At 48.0% G+C, this 24,050-nt stretch overlaps 1 protein-coding gene across 7 annotated transcripts in view; it reads right to left on the reverse strand.

The window, feature by feature from the left end:
* The window catches only part of MSI2 (musashi RNA binding protein 2), a 197,144-nt gene that overhangs the window by 115,038 nt on the left and 58,056 nt on the right, over nt 1-24,050 (reverse strand). For all 7 annotated transcript variants that reach the window (XM_063402914.1, XM_063402913.1, XM_063402911.1 and 4 more), the window contains exon 6: nt 12,415-12,507. In XM_063402914.1, coding sequence (XP_063258984.1) covers nt 12,415-12,507 — 93 coding nt within the window. The remainder of the gene's footprint in view (nt 1-12,414; nt 12,508-24,050) is intronic.

The raw sequence follows: 24,050 nt of genomic DNA on the forward strand, positions 1-24,050 counted from the left end.
TTTGTCATCATTTGGTCTCGCAGCAGCACTGTGACTTTGATCAAGGTCGCTGCAAGGTGCTGCACACAGCCAGCTCAGCCCCCTCGGAACAGCCTGCAGTTACAGCAGCAAGAGGAAAGCCACACTATTAGTCCCAGATTTTGGACAGAGACCTGAATAAGACCAAAATAACACAGCAAATCAGTGCCACGTCCACAGAGCTGAACTCCTAAACCCAGCACAGGCGTAACTCCCTCCCTCCCTTTATCCCTGAGCTCATCTGACGGCCACGCCAGCTGAAAACATCATCTCCCCCCAGCACCAACCTCCCTGAACTCTGCTAAACTGCAGCAGTGCCCAGCCCTGAGGGAGCCTTTCCAGGCCTGAAAGCAGCCAGGCCACCACACACAGCCCATCAGGGCACTTTGGCACCAACGTCCAAGTGCAAAGAAACCACAGGTACAAAGGATTCGGTGGGATGTCCCCAGGACTTATTTGGCTTTCTCATTTGGGATAGCTGTGTGCTGCTTCCAAGGTCTCTGCAAGAGTTTATGTGCTACACCAAGACTAATCCCTGGATGCAGACATGCTCTTAAACAGAAGAAAGAGCAGGGGCAGCTCTTAAAACCAGGATTGGGAAAACTGAGGGAAGTCTTCTCAGTGAGAGAAGTGGATCCTGCCAGAGCTGGGTTTGCCCAGAGCATTCAGGAATAGGAAATTAAAGGGGCAGGAGAGAGGCCAACCACTTCTTCAGCCCAGTGGGGATAAAAGGCAAGCATGATAAATATTGAAGTTCCTGCTTATTAGGAAATACTTGGCAAAACCTGTGAAGCCTGAAGGGGGTGTTCAAGAGAAGTGTATTTGGTGTTATGGGAAAGTTAATGAGATGCTGTAACCATATCATATACGGAAAACTAGGTGAGGCCCCTGTGGGCCATTATATACTGCAGGAAACTTTATGGACACTATAATGCATTATTTTTAATGATTCCCTCGCCTGCTTCACGCCCTGGACACCAAGAAGAGCTTGCCTGGCTTCCTGGTGGTGTTTTAGCAATGACACCCCTGCTTGTTGCTACATTTCTGGGTTACTTTAATGAGAAATAATTGGGTTACTTTCCAAGATTCCACAACGCCCAGGCACAATGAAGCAACACAGAGAAAGTCGCTGCTGTGTCGCAGTCTCCTCACACCCTCTGCCTTCCCAAGGGTTACCTCTCCTGCTTCACCATTTATCTACAAATATGCCCACAAAAACGCTGGCACTTGTGCAAGTTCAAGTTTGCACTGTCATCAGCCATCTCCGGGGAGAGCCAGGCCTCGGAAATAACCAGCTGCAACATCACAACGATTGCCCCTGCAGGAGATGTATATAATGAAAATTGAAAGCTGCAGGATGAACTTCTTACATACTTGTCCTTTTGGTTTATTCATCAGAAATAATTATCTGCGCTCGCATTCACAGGAGCACATACTTTATGATGTACATCAAAATTTAATGGATTTTTAATAATACTGTAACTACAGCAGAAGCACAAAAAAAGACAGCCATTAAACCATATGTGCTGTGTTGGTGGGTAAGTGGTGTTGAGCAAACATCAACAACATGGAACCACAGTTTAGTATCAACAACGGGAAAAAGGAACTGCTGCTTCCAGGATCTGAAAATGGGAGCGAGCTCTGATCCTGTGTGTTCAGCTTAAAGGCTCCTCAGCAACAGGAATAAATAAGCAAACCCAGTTTCTGAGTCTCAGGACTGCAGGTGGTACCCTTGGCTTTTGACAAGCACCCAAACACCCCAGAACTGTTTCTCCACCTCTGCAATGAGAGAAGAAACACGAGTACACCCCATGACGGCAGCACGGGAACGTGTTTGTGCCAATTAAAGTACTCCCAGGATTTTACAAATCTATGGATGTTATTCCATAAGCATCAGCAGAAATTGTTGCTCCAGCAGGAGAGACTGACACTCTAAACACTCTCCTCAGCAGCCAGGCTGAGCTAACGAGTCGGTGCAAAGCATCACCATGTCACCAGTACTTGGACTGGCATCTATTTATAGCCTAAGAAATTATATACGTGGTGTCCCCACCAACAGTGACACATCTTCATTCAGGCATGAGTCACCTATTCACAAGCACGTTTCCAAAAATAAATCCTATTTACCAGAATTAAATTCCACACGTTTGGGGAGAAATTGTCTCCTTAAAAAAACCAGGTATGTTAGAAAAGCAAACAAGAGCAAACAGGCACCGGAGCCCTCAGCCTGCAGGTCCCCATGCTCTGTACAATCACGCTGAGGCTGGAAATGTTTAAGATCCAACAATGAAGACGGTCGTGAGTTGTCATTACAAAGCCCTGCCAAGGTCACCAGAGCACTGCCGTCCAAACAGAATATCCAGAATATTCTTGGCACCTCGCGCTTTGCAGAAATACTGAGTATATTGCTGTTATTAGAGAGAACAGACAGAGCGAGCACCAAGTAATCCCAGAAAATGTAGTGTTAAATAGAGGGTTCAAACCACAAAGCTGTTGATGGGGAATGTTAAAAACGTCAGCGTGGCTGAAAGACATTTGCCAGTGGTGGGAGTCAAGTAGCGAGCTACTGTTCAGCACACGCAGTACAAACGGTGAGGGTACGTGGGTAATGGGACCAACAGTACGGTTGTTGATACAAATTATATCCAGAAGGGAGAGAAATAAATGGCTAAATAAATAAATAATGCAAAAATGGAACAAGTTCAAACTTCTTTTATAGTAATAGTCTCCAGTTGAGCATAATCACCAAAGCTATAGTGATAAGATTGCCAAAACTAGACAAACATCTGTGAGATGAATTCATCTCAGAGGGGAAGCCAACAGCTTGTTATCATTAAAGAGGCAATGCTCTCTCTGCGTTTGAACTGCAGGCGCCTTGTTACTGCGTTTGCCGAGGCAATTGCACCAGATGTTGGCAGCTTTCTTCAGATGGATGACAAGCACCTGCTGCTGGGGAAATTAAATGCTCCTCGGCCTCCTCTCCTTCGGGGGAGGGTGGGCCGGCAGGGGAAGGGGGAGTGGTGCCGGCTGACCCTCTGAAATAAACCTATTTATGCAAAGTGACAGTAAGTGCTGGTTTGCCAAGCAGTGAAACAGAGTGGAAATTCATTGGATCTCTTCCACTGCCCCCGGTGAAATCCGCTCCCACCCTCCCAGTCCTGACAATTAACACGGCATGGATCTGAACTCGCTAAAGCGCTCAGCAGAGTGAGAGATTCAACACGGGCACCTTCACCTGCAGAGCAGCACTCACAGCGACTGCCCCACAACAGGGCACAGCCAGCAGGATCTGGGCACCCTGCTCCAAAAACAGGGACTGGGCACCCCTGTCCCAAAAACAGGGTCTGGGCACCCCTGTCCCAAAAACAGGGACTGGGCACCCCTGTCCCAAAAACAGGGTCTAGGCACCCCTGTCCCAAAACCAGGGTTTGGCACCCCTGTCCCAAAAACAGGGACTGGGGACCCCTGTCCCAAAAACAGGGACTGGGCACCCCTGTCCCAAAAACAGGGACTGGGCACCCCTGTCCCAAAAACAGGGACTGGGGACCCCTGTCCCAAAAACAGGGACTGGGCACCCCTGTCCCAAAAACAGGGTCTGGGCACCCCGTCCCAAAAACAGGGACTGGGCACCCCTGCTCCAAAAACAGGGTCTGGGCACCCCGTCCCAAAACCAGGGTTTGGCACTCCTGTCCCAAAAACAGGGACTGGGCACCCTCTGTTCCCAACAAAGACCCAGCACGAGCCGACAGCCCCGCTTCAGGTAACAACAGCCACCACACCCTGTCAGGCCAGCAAGAGAAGGAAGGGATGCTCCACGTAGAATCCTGCACACGTTCCTGTTTGCTGGAATTTAAGATCAGTCTCCAGGAACATGGGTGCAAATGTGTCTCCCTTTCCCCCCACATACATTGCAGGTGCCTCACTTGGAGCAGCAGCTGCAAATGGAACAAGGGCTAAATGGTTAAATATAATGGGTTTAAGACTGTTTTTGAAAAGGAGACACAGAGCAGCTTCTTCCCTGACAGAGTGGCGAATGCTTTCCTCTTTCTGGGAAAGAAAAACTACAAGATGTTAACTCCCTTTATACTGCAATCCTTTCTTTATGACATATCCAATACTCCTCCAGACTTCCACGGTGGTGACACCACAGCACAGAGGCTCATTCCTGCCACACAGAACCATTTCAAACAGCACCGTGCCCTGGGCAGCGGGGGAACACTCCGTGTTCACTCCTCTCAGCCCAAACCCCCCGAGGATGTCCCCAGCACAGACAACACTTGTTTGATCTAAACTGGCCACATGCATTTTGGGTACCTTCAGATTAAGAGGCAGTTAATCCTCATTCTGCTAAGATTATCTTAATTGGCTCTTCATTTGAGCTACTTTGCCCTTGTCCCCGTTCCTGCAGTTATATTTATATGTACATATACTGTACCACTCTCTCCCTCTCTGGCCCGGCAGGTATCACCAGGAATGGTAATTATTGGTAAGATGATGTAATTCATGCTTGGCCACCACTCCATTTCTACCCAAACATGTGCAGGCACTTTTAATTCCCCCAAGAAAATAATATATTAAGTGTTCCTAGCAGAGAGAAACGTGTATGACGGACATCAAATGAATTTCATATTCTACCCCTGCAGAATTAAGTTTAATTAAACTGGTCTCACCTCGATATTACACGTGTGGGCAAAACTCAGCTATTTCACCTCCAGGACTGATCAATATGACCATTCATTTCCATGTGGAAAAAGCATTATTACACCTGTTCCCAGTAATGTGTGCTCTTCTCCACACTTGGAATAATTTCCACCAAGTTCCTGCTGGGCACTTTTAAAGCCCTTTTCCCTGTGCCCACACTCGGGGCTGCATTTAAACCACGCTCAGGTCTCCATGCCATCACTCAGTGCTGGGGTATCCGTTCTGATGTTGGGGTATCCCGGGATGATGGGATGCTCAGATGCTGACCCTCAATCAATTCTGTTTTTAACCAGCTCACCTACGAGCAGGGAGCAGGGAGCAGGGAGCTCACCTCCCAGCCTGCGAGCAGGAAGGAGAGCGCAGGTCTCAATTACACCGTGCCAGGTTTCAGTGACTGCTGCTGGCTTTTCATGGGAGAACCAGTGCTGGGACAGGGATTTTCCCAAAGCCCAGCCTCGGGCCCTCAGCTGCAGCTTCTCAAATGGCAGCAGTGCCCTGGAGGGATGGCAGGAGCAGCACCTTCTCCTATAAATAACTTCTGGAGCGTCCCGGAGGCTGCGCTTCCAGACAAGTGCCAAAGTGGAATCTGATGCAATTTCACAGCAGATATTGAAAATGTCCATCACACATTTTACCTGGTTCCAGTGCTGGGGATTAACATCACCATCCTCTGCTTCCAGCCCAGCCTGCTGGGGCAGAGCTGCATCCTGACCCATGGGCCCAAATGGAGATGCCACCACCAAGCACTGCAGACCCAAATCATCCCCTTCTCCAGGGCAAATCTACATCTTCAATCCCACTCACCGAGGCTGAATCCAAGAATGCTCCAGGGATAATGAAAAGATGTTACCAAACAGGATTAACTCAATTTGTTAGGGATTTTATATAGCCTATTGCATTTGTATGAAATAAAAGCAGGGGGAAAACCAAAATTTCCTTCTTTGGGGTCTCAGAAAGGATATAGGTAATTTCCATGGGTTTGGCTCAGTTGTAAAACTGACACAAAAACACACACAAAAAAATCCACACTCATGTTGAAGGAGGAAACCTGAGCATTTTGATGTAACTTCTCTCCCCAAACACAGCCCCTGAATAATGATTGATTTCACTCATCTCCCACAGGCTGCGGTGCTACAGCACAAACCCTCCTCAGCACCTCATCAACCAGAGCAGAAAAGGAAATAAAACTGTACTTCAAACTTCTGCTGGGCTCTGATACCACCCTCGTGCCCACAAATCCCGCCTCAACATTTCCTCTTTTCAAAAAACCCAGGTAGAAACCAACATCTAATTTATAACAAAACCACTTCCACAAAGCATGTGGCTTATTACAGACCACCTAAAAACTGACTTCCTGTGTACAGCTTCTCACTGGCAGGATGAAAACAGTGGCTGCTTTTCAAGCAACGATCGAGTTTCTCAGTTTGTTTAAAAAAGAAAAAAAAGAGGCATGTGTGGGAGGGAAAAGAAATAATAAAAAGTGCTTTAGGCCTGAGGGACCCTTATATCCCAGATCGCTCGTCACATGCCAAAGCTAAAATTTAAAGGAACATTCATTATACCTTGGCATATCATGGACATAACATGGAAATAAGGAAATGTGGAAGCAGTGGAATTTTAAAGCACGAGCACAGGGCAGAGGCAGCAGTGTGGAGGAGGTGCTCCTGTGACAGAACAGCCCCCAAAAACTCTGCTTTTCCTTGTTCCAAACTTCTCAGGAGCTGCAAACAATGACACACTTGTTTATTGCTGGTTCTGTTTTAAGGAGATGATCCAAATTAAACAAATTCTGCCAAGGTGCATGCAGATAACTAAAAACAAGAACAGGATGAGCTCTGAGCTGCTCCACAGCAGGCCCAGAGCTTGGAGTTACTCTGGAAGTGAACACTGAGGGCAGCAGCAGGTAAAAAAAAAAAGCCATCACGTTCTGTGCTTTACTGCACATTAGAAATGTTTTGGGAACTCTGGCTGTTACAGACTACAATGTACATAAGAGTCCAAATTTGTCCCTTCATTTCATAAAACATAACCAATTCCCAAGTACTGAACTGGGAAATACAGTGCTGAAAAATGTGAAAGGCTAGCAATCTGTCAAACTGAAAAATGACTTTTCTGCAAAGCAAATGCTTTAAGGACAGCCCATCCATGTCTCCTATTGACCGTTAAATCTACATATCAATGTCCAACTGAGGTGACAATACAATTCAAACTCTCTGCCAAGGCTAAATTAACTAAGCTTTCACTTTCATACAGCAGAATTCCTTGCACCTCCTGACTCTGGCCTCAGCCCCAGCTCCACACAGACTTCCAAATCCCCCCAAAATGAACCCATGGTGAGAAAACCACCTTTTCTCATGCTAACAACTTTATTGTAAAAACATCTTCAGAGGCCATACTCGAGGTCTCAGGGAAAAGTAAACCACTGGAGTGCTTAATACCACAGCAGTGCATTAACTCATTCACACCCAGACAGCCTGGCCAAACAAGGAGGAGTTTTCTCTCCTGTTTTCCTGATTTGTATTTTCACAGCTGTCGGGGAGGAGAGCAGAGGAAGCAATTTATGTAAACCACTCGATCAGGCTGAAATCCTCCGTGTGGATCCCACCTCCTCCCTCCTGACACACACACAGAAAGCAGAGGGACTTCATTACAAAGGTTACTTTTTAAAAAGGTTAAACTGGTTGTTATTTGCACCAGAGCCCATGTTATAAAGCAGGGCATGGTACAACCAAAGGAGGAAATTCTCCTTTTCATGTTTTGCTGTTCCCAGCTTCCAGCCTTAGCTCGTGGTGAGGCAGCAGCACGGGGCTGTGCAGGTGTGCCTGGAGCCAGGACAGGTGTGAAGAACCTTCTCTCTCTAAACTGACACCAGACACTGAGGCAGGCTACAGAAGGAACAGATGAGACAACTACCATTTTCAAAAGTTCAACAGTTTCACGGGGAAAAAAAAAAAGCAACTCAGAATCCAGATATTATTATTATTATTCCACTGGTCTGTTCTGTGTCTCACAGGAAATAACAAGTGACTGTACAAAACATTTCAAATCCACAGAGGTAATTCAGAAATCCTGTCTTGTCTCAAAATTTCCAAATCTTAAAAGCCATTCCTGAGGAAACAACATATTCCAAGTGAAGCTGGAACATGCCTACGATAGGTCTGAGGGACCTCGTAACAAGCCAGGACAGAAAACAAAATTAATGCATGCTGGTCTGGTCCAATTTCATCCAGAAATATAAAATAAAAAACAAGTGCCAGAGCGCCCCCTTCCCTGAAAATCACCTTTGGATTACTGTGAAAGGAAAATTGAAGACCCACTGCTCTCAGATTGAAAATAAAACATCTAGGGCCACCACCACCAGCACTGACTGCTCCTCCAGCAGTCTGAAATAACAATATGGACAAGTATTGTTTGTCCACAAAACTGCTTCACACATCTCCTTCAGACATCACCATTCTGGTTAAAAAAAGGATAAATTTAAATTTGTGTTCTCTCCTACACAAGAAAACATGATTCTTCTACAAGAACAGTCCTAACATGGGCTGATCTAATAGCTCAGGACAACTGGAACATACCTTTCACCAGAACTCTGTTCCCACCCTGCTGGAAGGACACAGTGGCCTTTTCATTCCAAGGACTGTTCTCACCACAACTCATTACAGTAAGAAGGTTTTTACTCAGAATTCTGTGTCCATAATTAGACCCAAATGCGTTACCTGGAGCCCATTATCAATTAATTCTATCAATTAATGACAGCACGCAATCATTAGGATCCACCAGGGGTTCAGCCTGGCTCAGCCCCACCAAGGGGGACCCAGCAGCAGGGGCAGCCAAAGGGTTAAAATCCCCTGTCAGACAGCAAGTGCTGGCTCTGGACCAGAAGGGACATGGGAACCAGGGCAGCTGAGTTATAAAGGCCTTATTGTAGCAGCCCACTGGATTGGAAATGACTTGTAGGCCTAATGAAACAAAACTTTGGCAGTAGAACAGAATGAAAGGAATGAGACAATAAAAGAGAGGAACAAAGGGAGCAGAGTTGTTTCAGCTTAGGAAAATAAGCTCACTTTGTTGTTGGGAAAAGCCAAAGCCGATTAGGATAAACCAATGACTAGGCATAAGTCTTCCAAACTAATTACACAGTTGGCCATGTGAAGTGTAATTGCAAGGTGCAAGCGAAGGCCGGGCTGCTCCCAGGAGCTCTGCAGGGAGCAGCACCTGGGCACACCTGCAGCCCTCCCTGCCCTCGGGCAGCGCTGCAGCCCCCAGGGTGCAGGACATGCACGTCCTCAGGAGGGCAAGAGCTCTCAGAGCTCTCCTCTGCTGCTCACAGGACTCCAGGAGAGGCTTGAGGAGTCTGTTGCAGTTTTTTTCCTTTTTTAAATGATGCCTGATGCCTTAAATACTCCAACATGTCCCAGGCTCAGAGCTCCACACTCCCTACCCCTCCAGACAGGCAGGGAAGGGCAGATGTGCAGCCCCAGCACTGCCCAGGGCAGCACGTGGCCTCTCCAGAGGGGAGGAATGCCAGCCCCACCGAGCTCCCCTGGATCTCCTCAGCTCCAACACTTCTCATTTAAATCGTTACAGCCTGGCCTCAGCAGCTTCTCACACCCAGCACAAGGGTGATCCAGATGGGTCAACATGGGCAGTGAATTTGTTTTTTAAGAACATTTGAAACATCTTTGACTGGAATAGGAGTGGATCCCACAAACAACTGCACGAGACTGTCAGGATCAGGAGATACACAATGGTTTTTTTGCTGCTTCTTCCGATTGTAAATGCTTATGGCTTAGTTTGGTATTTTCCCAGCTTAGCCTTCCCATGTCCTCCAAGGATTCTGCTCCCTGAAACGCCTGGCAGGTGAATCCCTCCCCTCCTCACACCCAGACCCCACCGAGGCTCTCTGGGGAGCCCCACAACCCTGCAGGTCACAGGACAGTCCCAGCAGCTCCAGGCAGTCACAAGGCTGCTCATTACACTGTTCTGTGCTTGCTCTGTGTTGGACTTTGGCTTCACTTGGGTCGTTTTCCCCCGTTTTCCTCCACAGCTTACAGCAGATAAGGATGCCCACCTTCCCAAAAGGAAATCTGGGGCTCCTGGGATTTTCCAGAAAGAAAAAATAATCACTGTGGAAATCTTACAAGCTAAGTTTCAGGAATTAGCATTACCACATACATTGGTGCTGTATCATCAGGCATTTTCACTGGTGGCTTTACTTTTCCTTTTCTTGGAGACAAAGGTTCAGGCACTGACTTTTCAAAAAGCTGCAGTTTCAGATTCAACACTTCACCCCTTTCCTGCCAACTCCAGTTACGTGAGCGAACTCGCCCGGCCCTGAAGCTGGTGTCTGCTGTCCCCACATCCTGTGTTCTCAGAGCTACCTCCAGCCACCAGAACAACCTCCCCTGGCTGCAAAGCTCCTCTCCACAGCAAGTACAAACAGGATTGCAGGAATCGCAGCGGTCGGGCAGCAATTTCTTCCACACTGATAAATAAGCTCAGCATTTCAAAGAGCAAATCACCTGAGATGCTCTTATCAAAGATGGGCGGCTCCTCACACACTAATTATGTAATGCAATTTGCTTTATTTTAAGAAAGCTCTAAGCAAAGGCGGAGCTGGGCAGTCGATGTGGATCACTGCTCAAATGGAAATGGCCTGACTGGAGAGGCAGGCTGTGTGCTGAGCACAGGCCCTGCTCAGAGGGCAGGACCTCAGCAGGGAGGTCCTGCAGGGGCAGGGAACAGGGATGGAGCAGGATTGACTCCTGCAAGGTCCTGCAGCACAGTCCTGGGTCACTGTACCTGAAGGCAGCCTCCCACTGCCCACAGCACGTTAACAACTCTTCTAACTTAGCTGACCCATTTCTAGGGGTCAGGAACCACCTCCTGACAACCAGAGCCTCGAGGAAATCACCTCAAAACCCCCCAAAACCAAACTGTGCTGGCTGATAAAGAGCAGAGCTGTGGGGAGAATCCAACACCTGCACCAAGGCTGGGTCACACAGCCAAGCAGCCTCTGCTCCAGACCCCACCAGCTTCACCAAACTCCTCCAGGCTGGAGCAGGGGACTGTGAAACAGCTCAGCTGCAGTGACAGGGACCGAGCCCTGCAGGCCTGGCTGCTGCAGGAGCTCAGCTCCAGTGCAGACATGCAGTGGGACAACCCCAGCTGTGCTGACATGGGAATGGGTTCCTACCCTGATCCCAACCTGTGCAATTTTCATCTCCTTATATTTTTTGGCCTGCAAAATTAAGACACTTGAAAAAAAACACTTGATTTTTCCAAAGTGCTGCCTTTGGGAAGGCAAACCTCTGCTAAGCTGTCTCAAGAATGGCAGAGCATGAAGGCAGAACCGAGGCGTCCCCAGTCCCCAGTCACTCCCGAGACACAGCCTGGCTGCTGCATTCTCAGGGACTGTAAAATTGCAAGCATGAAACTACCAGATGGTGAAATTAAAAAGACTATATTAAGACAACATCCAGACAATATGCAAAGCACTTATATTGAAACTATTATTAACTTGAAAAATACAGGTTAGTGGAGTTCTGCAATTAGAAGTAACTACAGAAGAAACATCCAAAAGCTCATGTAATCCTTTAATAAAAGGCTCAGCAGGCTGTAAACATCCTGCCGGAATCGAAGATTATTATTGAAAATAAAATGACTGGTTTGCAAAACAACTATCAATCCAGCACAGGAACCATTTATAAACTCGCCTCCTCAGCCCTCAACAAAATCCTGCCTGGCTCAGGCTTTTCAGGGCAGATAAAAGAAACATAAACTAACTACAAGGAACAGGAGCTGCTTTGCTCTGGGATACCCTGCTGTGTCCTCACGCAATCGTGCATCTAAAACATCAATTGCTGCACTCCAACAGACAGGAATCAAGCTGCCAGGCTGGAACCCACGGAGCCCCGGGGACAGTGGGGCTGGCACAGGTGGTGCCACAAACTGCTCTCAGAGCAGGCTCTCTGTGCCCTCACACCCACGGCACTCCTGAACAAGGGTCCAGAGGCCGTGGGGGTGCAGGGAGCTCCATGGAAGTCACTGAGCTTCAGCCACAGCCTGGACACGGGGTTTGAGCTGGGACATCACAGCACAGACTATTCTGGCAAGGTTCAGATCTCCTTCTCTGCATAAATTTGATTGTTTGGGGGTTTTGGTGAGGGGTTTTTTTGCTGTGGGGTGTTTTTTCCCTTTTTCAATGATGCCAGCATTCTACACATACTTGCAGAAGGATTTCCTAGTAAAAAATTGGGTGGATATTCTAGTGACTTCCACATTACTACTTCTTTTCTTGTGGTTCCTTCAGGCATTTTCACAAATTAATGAGCTCTCCAATACGTCTATCTGCCCTTTTTGCCACTGGAATCAGGGCTAACAGAAGGCTGATTTTATGGAGAAGACAACTGTGCAATCATTCAGCTAAGGGTCAGACTCCTCCTGAACAGACACAGATTCACCTCCCAGTGATGCTTTTTCTCTTTAGTGGAAGTAAACAGTGTTGGCAATGTTGTACTCACACAAGCAACAAACAGAAAAGGAGTCCCTCAGGCCTCAAGAAATGACATGGAAAGGCAAAAACTTGGCCCTCCTCTGAGCTCAGTCCTCAATGCACTTTTGTTTTTCAAAACACACTTTAAAAAGAAAGGGAAGAAAGAACAACTATGTAGTGCTCACTTGGGCAGAACTTACCTTGCCAAACTGTTCAAAGTATTGCTTCACGTCTTCCACTACTGTATTAGCTGATAATCCACCTACAAATATTTTCTTTGTTCTTGTGACCATCTGTAAGAAATTACAAGACAAGCATATGGGTTAACCAGATTATTTTAAACAACATGCGGAAAAAAAGAAATAGTCTTCAGATCCCATCCCTAACCCAGATAATGAGAATACTTCTTTACAAAAGCAATTTCGATTCGATTTGATTAGATATTTCTTTCTCTGTCCTGTCTTGTTTTCGTTTGAGAGATGGCTGAGTAAAGGCTCTCAATAACAACTCTAGCCCCCGGGTATTTTTTTTTAATAAATGATTTTTATTGTGCTTCTCAATGCAAATATAAGTGAAAAAGCAGTCCAAGCATGGTACCTCCTCAGCTACTGTCTCAAAACAGAGGTGTCTTTGCCCCTCCTTTTCCTACAGACAGCCTGAATGCTCCTTGGCAGGAGAAAGGCAATTACCTCAAATCCAAGTGATGTGTTATTAAGTTTCCACGGGTCAGTTTAAAAGGAACTTGCACAGTTACTTTTAAAATAATCAAATGATGAAAGACAGCCAGAGCTGCCGACGCAGCAGCCCGGAGCAACCACAGTGGAATCAGCAGCCCCTCCAGGAACCCGTCCTGTCCCAGACCCCGGCTGAGCGCCCGGCTGAGCGCCCGGCTCCTCCTGCTGCCCCGCAGGGCAAAGGGAGGGGGCTGGATCCCCACGGAGAAGGCAGAACAGCAGAACCCATCGGAGAAGGCAGACCAGCAGAACCCATCATCCCTAACCAGCAGCTCCTGAGGACGGGCAGGATCAGCCCAGGACACAAACCCCGAGGTGTCCCTGGCGTGCTGATCCCAAACCAGCCGGTCCTGGTGGGCAGAGCCAGGACATTCCCTGGAGGGGCTGGGGAGGGCTCAGGGGCAGCCAGCCCACCACGGAGGGGTGTTTGAGTCAGCACTGCCTGACCCGGGAGACAACAAACAAACACTGTAACAAAGGCGGGCACCGGGTGAAGCAGCCATGTCCAGAGACTGAGGGGACAGCACCCCCAGCTCCAGGCCTGCCTGCTGAGACATGGCCCAGCAGACACAGCCACCTCTCCCGCTGCCTGCAAGCTCTGCTGCTCTCCTATTCCTTCACTAAAGCCTCGGGAGATTCCTTTAGGAGGTGCTGAGGCCATGAGGAGAGCCCAGAGCTGCTCCACACCGAGGGTCGCCCTCCACCCCAGAGCCTCCCCTCAGTGCCCTCAGTGCCCTCAGGGCAGGGCTGAGCACTGCACACACTGGGGCAGCCCAAACCCCCAGCACAGCACAGAGCAACCATCGCCCCTGTCCCCACAGCCACGCACACAGCCAGGGCAGACACTCCCCCTCAATCAGCTCCAAACACACCTTACACAGCCTCACTTCTCCTGTTCGGGGCTTTTTTTAAGTTAGGAAGAAAAAGAGAGGAGGAAAAAAAATGTGTAAAAATTCAATTATTTTTTCCTGGCTGCAATCTAGGGCTCCGAAATTGAAGCCCAAGCATATATTTTTCTGTAGAAAATTGTCATTTACAAATAAAGAATTGGCTAAAGCCGACTTGTAACTAAAGGATTTTTCAGGGCTGTCAAGAGCCCTCTGCCTGCCAGCATCTGATTTAAGATCAGGCCAAGCTTCTGTTGTCATACAAAAGAGGGAGGAAAGCAATTATTCTAAAGCAGTATTTGAAATTATCATCATTTTTATATTTGACCAAGAAAGAAAGAAAAAGAGAGCTGCTGCTTTTAGAAGCAAGATTGAAGGTTATAGGGGAAAAAAAAAAGACCACTTTGTTTCAAAAGCTTCAGTCAAAGAAAATATTGGTAATGACAAGCAAATTCACAACATTTTAATGCCTAGAGATGTGTTGCGAGCTGGGAAATGGTTTCAGAAATCAGCTCTTTGGTACCACAGCGAAGCACAAAATTAAGTCTGCTTTTCCAATCCAGGTTTCCCTGAAGAGACGGTTCAATTGCTTTGTTAGCACAGTCCCCCAGCACCAGAACAGGAACAGCCTGAGCCAGCCCTGCCATCCTGGCCTGCCTCGGGAGCAGCAGCTGCTGCCTCCCCTCCACCTGTGGCACCAGGCACCACCTGGCCGGGGCAAGGGGAGGTACGGGCAGGAGGGACAAGGAGGGACAGGGCAGGAGGGACACGGGCAGCAGGGACCAGGAGCAGCCTGTCCCCCCTGAGGTGAAGGGGCAGCCCCTCAGCACAGAGCCACCATGGCCACCATGCTCAGCCGGGGCTCAGCCCCTGCCCAGGAGCTGCAGTCGCTGTTCCCGTCCCTGTCACTCTGCCAGGTGAGCTGCTCCCCACACCTCACTGTGCTGGTGTGGCCTCACCACTTTGCACAATGAGACACCGTGTGGGACTGGGAGCAGCTGGGAACAGGCTCTGCCTCCTGCTCTAACCTGCACATCCTCACTCAGCAGTCAGAGATGAGACAGGGCTCGTTCCCCAGGGAAAAGCACAGAGCAGGAGGCTCTGGGAGCAGAGCAGGGCACTGGACACACAACTCAGACACTCGGGGCACGCTCTGCCAGTCTGGAGTTCCTCCACTGAAAGTCACTGAGGATCTTTATCTTTTCCTGTGAGTAAATTCACCTTTCTGCAGGTTGCTCACAACGGGGACCCCCAAGAGCGCTGGGGTCACAGAAGCTCAGCTGGGTTTGCACCCTGAGCCAGCAGCCCCATCCGCCTCTCCTGGGGTGGCACAGCGGCCTCTGGGTGACAGGATTTGTGTGAATCAGTCACAAGCCCATGTTTTATTAACGACCCCAAGAGGTCTGGGTCACTCTGAAACCACAACACTGCAGCTCTGTGTCTCTGGATTTCGTTTGCACTGCAATATATCCAGCCCTGGCTGCCGCAGGGCTCTGCAAGCCGTGGCTCCAAGGTGGTTTTGGAGGGTTTGTGTACTGAAGGTGTCTCTCTCTGGCTGCGCAAGGAATCACCAGGAGAGGCAGATCCGAGGCTGGTGTGAGGCCCATTAATTGTGAGCATCACAGAATTGCTCTGTTTGTATACGGTGTTGGTGCTGAGTTAATCAAAACACATGTGACTGCTCCTGCGAGGAGGCATTCAAGGTTACATTCTCTTCACTGGCTTGGCTTTTGAAAAATATAATCGTCGTTGTGTTCTGAAACTGAGCAAACACTTCTGGAGGTGCAGGAGCAGGAAGAAAACCTTGCCTGCTCTAGCCAGGCAAGTCTGCTGAGTTTATGCCATTTTGTGCAAGGTTATGGTTGTAATTAGATCAGTTTGGGGCGTATCAGGTAAATCTCCTCTGAACAACAGGCTGAAGATGCAGGCTCTGGGAACAAGTCTTTCCCATTCGAACACGTTAATACAAACATCAGCTAAACCCAGCCTACCCAGAAGGGATGAAGGAATGGGGTTTGCAGAGCTGGGGGCTCCAGCTCTGAGCCTCTGAACATCCCTCACACTCACACAGTAACACTGCTCATCATCTTCTTGTGGTTCCTCCTTCTCCACCTAAACTGTTTATTATCCTGACCAGTAAAAATTAGCAAAGAAGATTTTAAGCTCATGAAATATTTTTCAGGATACTCAGAATTTCAAAATCTCAAGCAAGTTGGGAGGCAAAATCCATGTAAAATCCCAAAGCAGGGGACAGAGACACAAACCCAACACATGGGGCTCAAGGAACACCCTGGAGACCTGTGCCTGAACCCAGCTCTGGCACACTCCAGTGCAGGATTCATCAAGGCTTTGCACCCTCAACTTCTCAACATAGTGGAAGTGGACTAGAGTACTAATAGTGAATCTGCATCACAAATTGCTGAAATTAGCATTAATTTCAGATTAAACTAATTATGCACATGTAACAGAGCAGTCTCCTCTCTCTCGTACAACAGCGTGTGCAGGGGTGCACGTGTATCCCAGCCTGCTCACCTCATCTGCAGCTTGGCATTCCATCACTTCTAGTGTATCCACCTTCTAAATAGGTTTATAATTGGAAAAACCAGCTTTGGTATCTGTGCTGAACTGCATTTTATACCCCATTGTGCGGTACATTCAAACTACAGCATTACTTCTAATTAAAAACAACAATAATTCATGTAACAGGGGAAGTGATCTTGTTAACAGAACAGCCAGGCTTCCTTGGCACAGCACACACCGTAAGAATTCTCAGGTCTTTTTAGTTTTCTGCCTCTGGGATCCTCCTAGGAAGTTCCAAAAAGCTATAAAAACTGAAATGCGATGCAAAGACACGATGAACAAGGCAGTGTTCAGTGAAAGCTGCAGACCTGTCTCTGTTCACAGAGAACACCCCAGGACCGTGCTGTCTGCAGTATTCCTGTGCAGCTGCCAGGTGCTGAGGTGCTGTGCTGACCCACGTGCAGCAGCATCCACAGAGCCCCGGGAGCGCAGAGGCAGCGCAGCTCCACGTGCCACGCACAACACGCTGAAGGATTCAAAACAGGATTGCAGCAAGACTTAAACGGTGCAAATACCTTGAGCCTGACCCCTGTGTAAGCTCATGTTGTCCTGTGAGAACTGCTCGAGCTATAGAGGTACGTGGGAATGAAAGAGCTCTTTAATCCAACCCACCGGCACACGTTCCCAGCGGGGTAAATCACTTTCCCTGATTTCTGGGGAAATACAGATGGGTTGTACTCTCCCAACACGTTTAGGAGCTGAACTGTTAACCTGGGCCCCGCTGTGTTCCTGGTTTCTGGCTGCCTTGGGTTCTGCTGGTACTGCTGGGAGGGTGGTGCTTTTCCCTCCCTCGATGGCTGTGGCAGCAGCAGGAGGCAGAACACACAAACCGATTTTTCCAAGACAGACTGAACTGGCAGCAATTGCCAAAGCCATCCTTGGAGTTTCACAGGCAAACCTGGCCAGGGGCCAAGCAAAGCCCTTCATGGTCCATCTTCCCAACTGCTACTGGATTTAACTCCCTGATATAGCCCTGGGAGGAGCAGCCCCTCACTCACCCACCACAGGCACAGTCAGGTGATGGCAGCCTGGGCCATGGCACCCCAGGAAGGGCTGGTCCCAAGAGAGGGGTTTGCTGTCCAGGCAGGAGCATCCCACACACAGCCCTGAGCACCCTCAGCTCCTCAGCAACACCTTTACCTGCCCCACCATGCACAGCTCCCTGCATGGGAGATCCAAGGCTGAAAATTAGCCCCAGCTGAGAGAGCTCAGCAGGTCTTTTGAGAAAATCTGGCTTCAAGCTTCATATCAAAAGATACAGTAAAACTCAGCAGAGCCAGCACTCCCCCCTCCAGAGCCCAGGAATAGCTCCCGGCCCCACAGCCTCGCTATAACCAGTTATATCACATCCCTGAGGGCTGCTCCCACCTCCTGTGCTCCAGTTAACTCTTTTACAGGTTACAGAAGCACAGGCAAGAGCAGGGGAGCAGAGCAAACCTACTTAAATCCCCCTGGTTGCTTCAGCTCCTCGTGCATGGTGTGCTAGGAAGGTTACTCTAAATATTCACTGAGTGCAGACAGCTTATCCAACCTGCCTGCCTGATTACTGTTCAGCAGTGCTTAAAATCTGCATTAATAACCTTAAACGAAGATAATTATTTTTAAATTAATACATCTCAGGGCCACAAATGGAGAGCACTGCCCAATGTGACTGGGAGGGGGGATTTTTGCAATGCCCAAGTAATGAGAGACAAAGGCCCCAGTGGGAAGCAATTAAGCCTCTGGTCCTAAATCTACAGGCTACTGGCAAAACTTCACCTTGTGCAGGCAGAGAGAGGGAGGGGAAGAAAAGGGGAGATGGCATTCTGCCCAGGGACCTCACTTTGGAAGCCGTGCCACCAGTACTCAGTGGGAACACAGATTAACTGACCACTACCATCTCATCAATCCCTCACCTGTGTTACAGCATCTTCTCAAAGGAAACATCTTGTGCCATGTCCAAAACACAACCAGAAAACCTCTGTCCTCCAACAGGACATAAAATTGTGACAGCCAATGCTTCCAAGGGCATGTCCAAGGTTGATTTGTAGTGTGGCTCTACAGGTGAAGCAGGATGGACTGAAGTGGGGAACCAGGCTAATCAGCTTCCCAAAACACAGCCCAAGTCCTTATTTTTTAACCTGGAACAATACAAGGAGAAGGCCCCTGGCTGTGCCTGCTCTCTCAAAGGCAGGAGGGGTGTGCAGGACAGCGAAAGGCACATTGCTGTGCAGAGGAGCAGGAAGCTGGGCCAGGACAGACCTGCTGACGTCTCCAGCCTGCCCCAGGGTGAGAGACAAAAGGTTCCTGGAAGCTCAGGCAAAGTCCTTTAACTCAGTGTTCAACAAAATCCAACAACACAGTCTGAACTGGAGACAAAAAGAATTCTGCCAGAGTTTGTAAATTCTTCCAGCTCCAAACACCAAGGCCAGTCCAAAGAAATTTATTGCCTCTACAGTGCAGAGAGCATGACATAATTTAAATGCTTCTAAGTTAGTATCAACTAATTTTTCATGATAACACTGTCATATCAGTGATGAGAGCTCTGTTAAGATTCTAGATAATCTGCTAAAACAAGAAAAATTCACAGGAAGGGATAAGAAATGTGTGAAGCAATTTACCTCCTTCCCAACATACTCCAGCTGATTTCTCTGAAAAGAACAAATGGAAACTTTAACCCTTAGCCTTGATTAATTTCATCTACACACTCTAGCTGCACATGGCAATCAGTTACTGATGAGCAGCTTTGACTTCATCTGCTGAGTCAAGCCCACGGAGCTGCAAGGCATTGCCTGGCTTTGCAGAGGGTGAGCCTTCCCTCTGATGAGAGACCACTAAAATCTTACACAATGCCCAGATTTGCCTATTACTGCTGTTGAAATACTTTCACAGTTTTATGAAATGCTGTGTTTGCTTTTATCCTTTTCCCCCACACACAAATGGGCTGGTGAATTACAGGAATTGCAGCACTCCCACCTCCAGCTCACAAAGGGGAGATGCTTCCCCTGCCAGGGAGGGAACCCACCAGCCATTATTAAACCAACATCGTTGTCACTCTAAAGCAGATCAAATAACCCTTGACTGGCAATAAAAGGGCCCTTGAGGAGCTGCACCACAAATGAAGAGTGGAAGCAAGGCAAGAGAAAACATCCATACTTTTTCCAAAGGAAGGCAGCACCTCACAGCTACAAGAGCTTGTCTCCCCTGTGTGATGTTTACTCACTCAGTGACCACAGGGCAAGTCATTTCAGTCTCCACAGCAGTGATGTATCAAAGAGTCTTGGGAGAAGCTCAGCTGGAGACTGCAGGGCTCAGCATTTAAGCACACATTTGAACTCGCAGCATTTGGGGAAGCCTCATTAGGTTGAGTGCGTTGAGTGCTATGTGCCTTGATTTCCACAAAAAGAACAGAAATATATCCCCACAGCCCAATGGAGCCTGTGAGGTTTCACTCATTAAATGCCTAACCCGCTGAAAGTCTGATTTGAAGATGCTGGAATAGTGCAAGACATTGTTACTGACATTATTGTTATTAAAGGAAGAATAAAAAATATCATTCCTAGCTAGGAAGGCCATATCAAACTACCAAGCAAGAGATAAATCAGCCAAGGTCTCCAAAAAAATACATTATTTCTCCTTTACTCCAACATCTTAATGTGCATGACTTTTTTTGTGCTAGAAATATATTTCTATAAATCCTCCTCTACAGAAAGCTCTGCTTTCAGAAGGGGAAAAGTAGCAGATAAAATACTGCCCATCAAAATGAACTCAAGTCTCTAGTAACATAACTAAATGTGTAATGTTACAGATGTTTTATGGCCACAATGTCGGATCCGTTTAGATCATTTTTACAAACCCGGCAAGAAATATCTCCCCAGCGCTGGAAACCACGCCAACAGGTCTGGGACCAATTGTTTATTCAAACAGAGATGCCACCAGGGAACAACAACATCTACTGACCACAACTTGGAGGGCTCATTCCTCCGCCCTGTACCATCAAACTGAGAGCCAGGGAGGGCTGGCAGGCTGAAAGGGGAGCTGGCACTGCTGCCCCGTGCCCAGCACAAGCCCATGGGGCACCCCCAGCACACACCTGGGTACACAAATGGAATCAATAACGGGGCACGTCAGTCCCTGCCACGGCCCGTGCTGAAGACACGCTTTGTCTGGAGAGGAGTTTTGCTCTCCAAGCCCATCAGCCAGTCATACCCAACATCAAAAGATTTATTACCCACAAGGATAACTGCCTCACGCTGCTTTGTTTGTTAATTGTGACTAGCTTTGCCTTCAGAGGGGCAGCAGCCTAATAAATCAGTTATCTGCAGGAAGAATTTATTTAAAGCTGTTAACGCTGCAAACGCGAGCGCTTGGCAGGAGGCTGTGCGAGAACGGATGTGTTTGTGCGCTGTGCAGGGGGCAGGACACGCTCGGCAGCCAGGGGAAGGAAACCAGCTCTGAGCAACACCTTGATGGGCTCAGCCTTACCTGTCCACCACAACAGGCACCTCTCGTGCTCCTTCCCCACTGGGAGCTGTGCCAGGACAACCAGCACTGGCACCACAGGCCTGGGCTCCCCACAGCAGCTCAGGGACTCACCAAACAAGAGGGAGCTAAGCCCGTGCCAGCCTGAGGGACACGTCGGGAGCCCACGCCCAGCCCCAGCGGGCACAGCCAGGCTCTGTGCTACCAACCAAGCTGTGAACACAACAGCTGAGCCTCAGGAAGCCCCACCACAGCTCCCTGTCCAGGGTGAGCAGCTCAGAAGTGCTGTGCAGGTGCTGGACTGGCTCAGAACAACAGCAGCTACGATGGAAGGACTCGTTCTTATCTGATCTGTAATATCAACAGGTCTCTAACAATAATCATGTTACTGAAAATAAACATTTGGCCAGATAAACACTCCTTCCCCATCTTCCCCAGCACGAGAACACTGCCAGTATCAAAGCCTATCACAGCTCAATACACTCACAGACTTTCAAGTACCTAGATCATTACAAGACCGCCAAAAATGTCACATACAAAGGCCAAGTCACTGAGATGACTGGATTTCCAGGTCTGGCAGGACGGGAAAAGCTGGGACAACTTCCCATGAACAGGCACTTGTGTAGTGTGACCCAAGCCAAATGTGAGCCCTGCTAACATCTGCCTCCTGCCCGGTGCACGGGGCTGAGCCCCTGGCACCTCTGCCAGCAGAGCCCCTTCCAGAGCCACAGGGGCTGCGGCCACTGCAGAACCCACCCACTGCACACCACCCCTGCCTGCCTGGAGAGTTTGCTCCTCCTGAGAGCTGCAAGATCTGGAACCACACTGGAAATCTCAATTTAAGTCTAGAAGCCCTGTGTCTTGACTTGACCAGACAGACACGGGACTAAAGTATTTATAAGAACCTATGAACCATGTACAAGCCACACACACAGTGCTGTACATCAAAATAGCTCATATAGATTAACAATCAAACCTTTCATCCCACCTCTCCAGCCTTGCACTCTCACTGTGATGTAAAGCATGGAAGTGAGCTGTCCACACTGAACCACACACAGGAAATGCTTTCCTTTTCCATGGAGACTGACTCACCAAAACACAGAGATCTCCACGAGCTGGACCTGCAGCCACACGATGACAGCTGCAGGCCAGGACCACGTCCCAGCACCCAAGAGCTGCAGGGCCACCAGAGACCTTTCCTGCCTCATTTTGGCAGTGATTTGCTCCCCAGGTCTGCCCCCAAGGCAAACATGCTGCCAGCTGTGCCAAGGTTTTGATGGGTCCTCTGCAGGAGCAAGGGGACAGGCTGCAGATTGGAAAATTTGAGGTCCTCCACACAGCTGCAGCTCAGCAATCCTTCATCCACTGTTAAATTACAGACCACATGCTGAGAGTTAAAGACTTATACAGGACTCCAGGGACTAATGGAGGAATGATTTCAGCTTCTAACTGTGCTCTAACCAGGCACTTAGGATGCAAAGCACAAGTTTGTGATACTATTGTGCACTGCATCAAAATGACTTTTTGATACATTTTTGCAAATAACTAATAAGGAAAAGAGAAAAAAACACATCACCCTGGTATTTAACATAATTCTTCCCCTCTGTCCCCTATCCTTATATTCACATTCGTGACAAACGGCCTCTATCTCCAATTAGGCCTGTTTTATGCATGCATGAAGCCCCCAAAATATGAAAGAGCTTTTATGCAACACCAGATTATCTAATGTGCACATATTTTGCTAAAGAGCACTTTTTAAATACCTAGTCACAGAGAAGGGGAAAAAAAACCCAATTCCATTCAGGAAGAGAGAAAGGGAGAAGAGGGAAAAAAAACCCACATAAAAGCTGCAAAAAATGAAAGTGAATGCATTTGTATATTAAGCAATCAAGTGCTGTCACACACTGAAAACACAAAGCACTGAAGTTTAAGTGGGCACACACCAAGGGCCTTACCATGGGACACACTTTTCAGCAGCACAGAAAGCACTCCCTTATCAACCCAGCACAGTATGAAGCAGGATCTCTGCCTATTTAAAAAAAACCCAGAGAAATAACTTCTCTTGACAGCCTGACAGCTGACATTCTTAACTGAAAAAACCAAGTGCCAAGAATTATCAGGCCTGGCTTTTCTCTCCCTGATAGATGACAGAGCAAAAAACAACAACGGCCACACACATCTCATAAATCACAACTTTTATTGAATGCCTCGCCACATAATAGCAACAGTCAAACTGAATAAAGACGCTTTTCAGTGCGTGCCTATAAAATACTGGGGGAGCACCGAGATCATTCCCAGCACCAAGAGCCTCTCCCAGGTTGAGCAGGTATTAATATCAGTGTCACTGCATTTCCTACAGAGCTACCTGGAGAGTTCACAGGGATTTTCTCTTTCGTTGTTTCATTAAGAAGCACAAAAGAACGCAGAGAAGAAAACCAGAAATTATGTGCGGGACAGAGGTAGAAGGAAAGGCCAAAAGCTCTGAAGAGGTGAGCAAAGAGCAGGGTTTGAGCTGAGATGGAGGCCTGGCCTTTGGGGTAAGTCACCTGCAGGAGAGGCAGCTGCTGCTCGGGATCCCCCTCTGCCTGCAGCGTTTAGGACCTGAGCAGAAAGGAGAACACAGAGACCTGGGCAGAGCCGGGAGGAGGGAGATGGGAGCCCTGTCAAGGGAAATTTGTGTGACCTCCCACAACCACAGTGCCATCAGCACAGTCTGATCACTCTGGATATACAGCACTAATGCTCCTTTGTTCACTTTCCAGCACTCACTGACTGGTTCCATTACGACATTAATAGTAAAAATAACAGAAATAATAATAATGATATCATCTACTTTCATCTGAAATAGTGAAATATCAATAGTACTTTTCATCTAAATAGTTTGGAGGCACTTCACTTTTTGATTTCAAGACAGTCCTAAAAATGCATTTAAACCTCCCCTGTAACTGGAAAATTTCTAAGACAATCTTTCCAGCACATAAACTAAAGAAAGCAGAGGGGCATTTATATATTAAATCAATTACCAGAACTTCCCTTCCCTTCACCCAAGCTAATTAAAATTTCATGTGCCTCATACCAGTAACTGTGTAGAGGATCACAGCTGGTGTTTTCAAAGTCAAATAAAATAAAAATACAAGGGGATCTTGGTTTGCAACCCTACTGCTGCAAGACAAA

The sequence above is a fragment of the Prinia subflava genome, chromosome 8 (assembly GCF_021018805.1).
Source record: "Prinia subflava isolate CZ2003 ecotype Zambia chromosome 8, Cam_Psub_1.2, whole genome shotgun sequence".
Taxonomy (NCBI): Eukaryota; Metazoa; Chordata; class Aves; order Passeriformes; family Cisticolidae; genus Prinia; species Prinia subflava.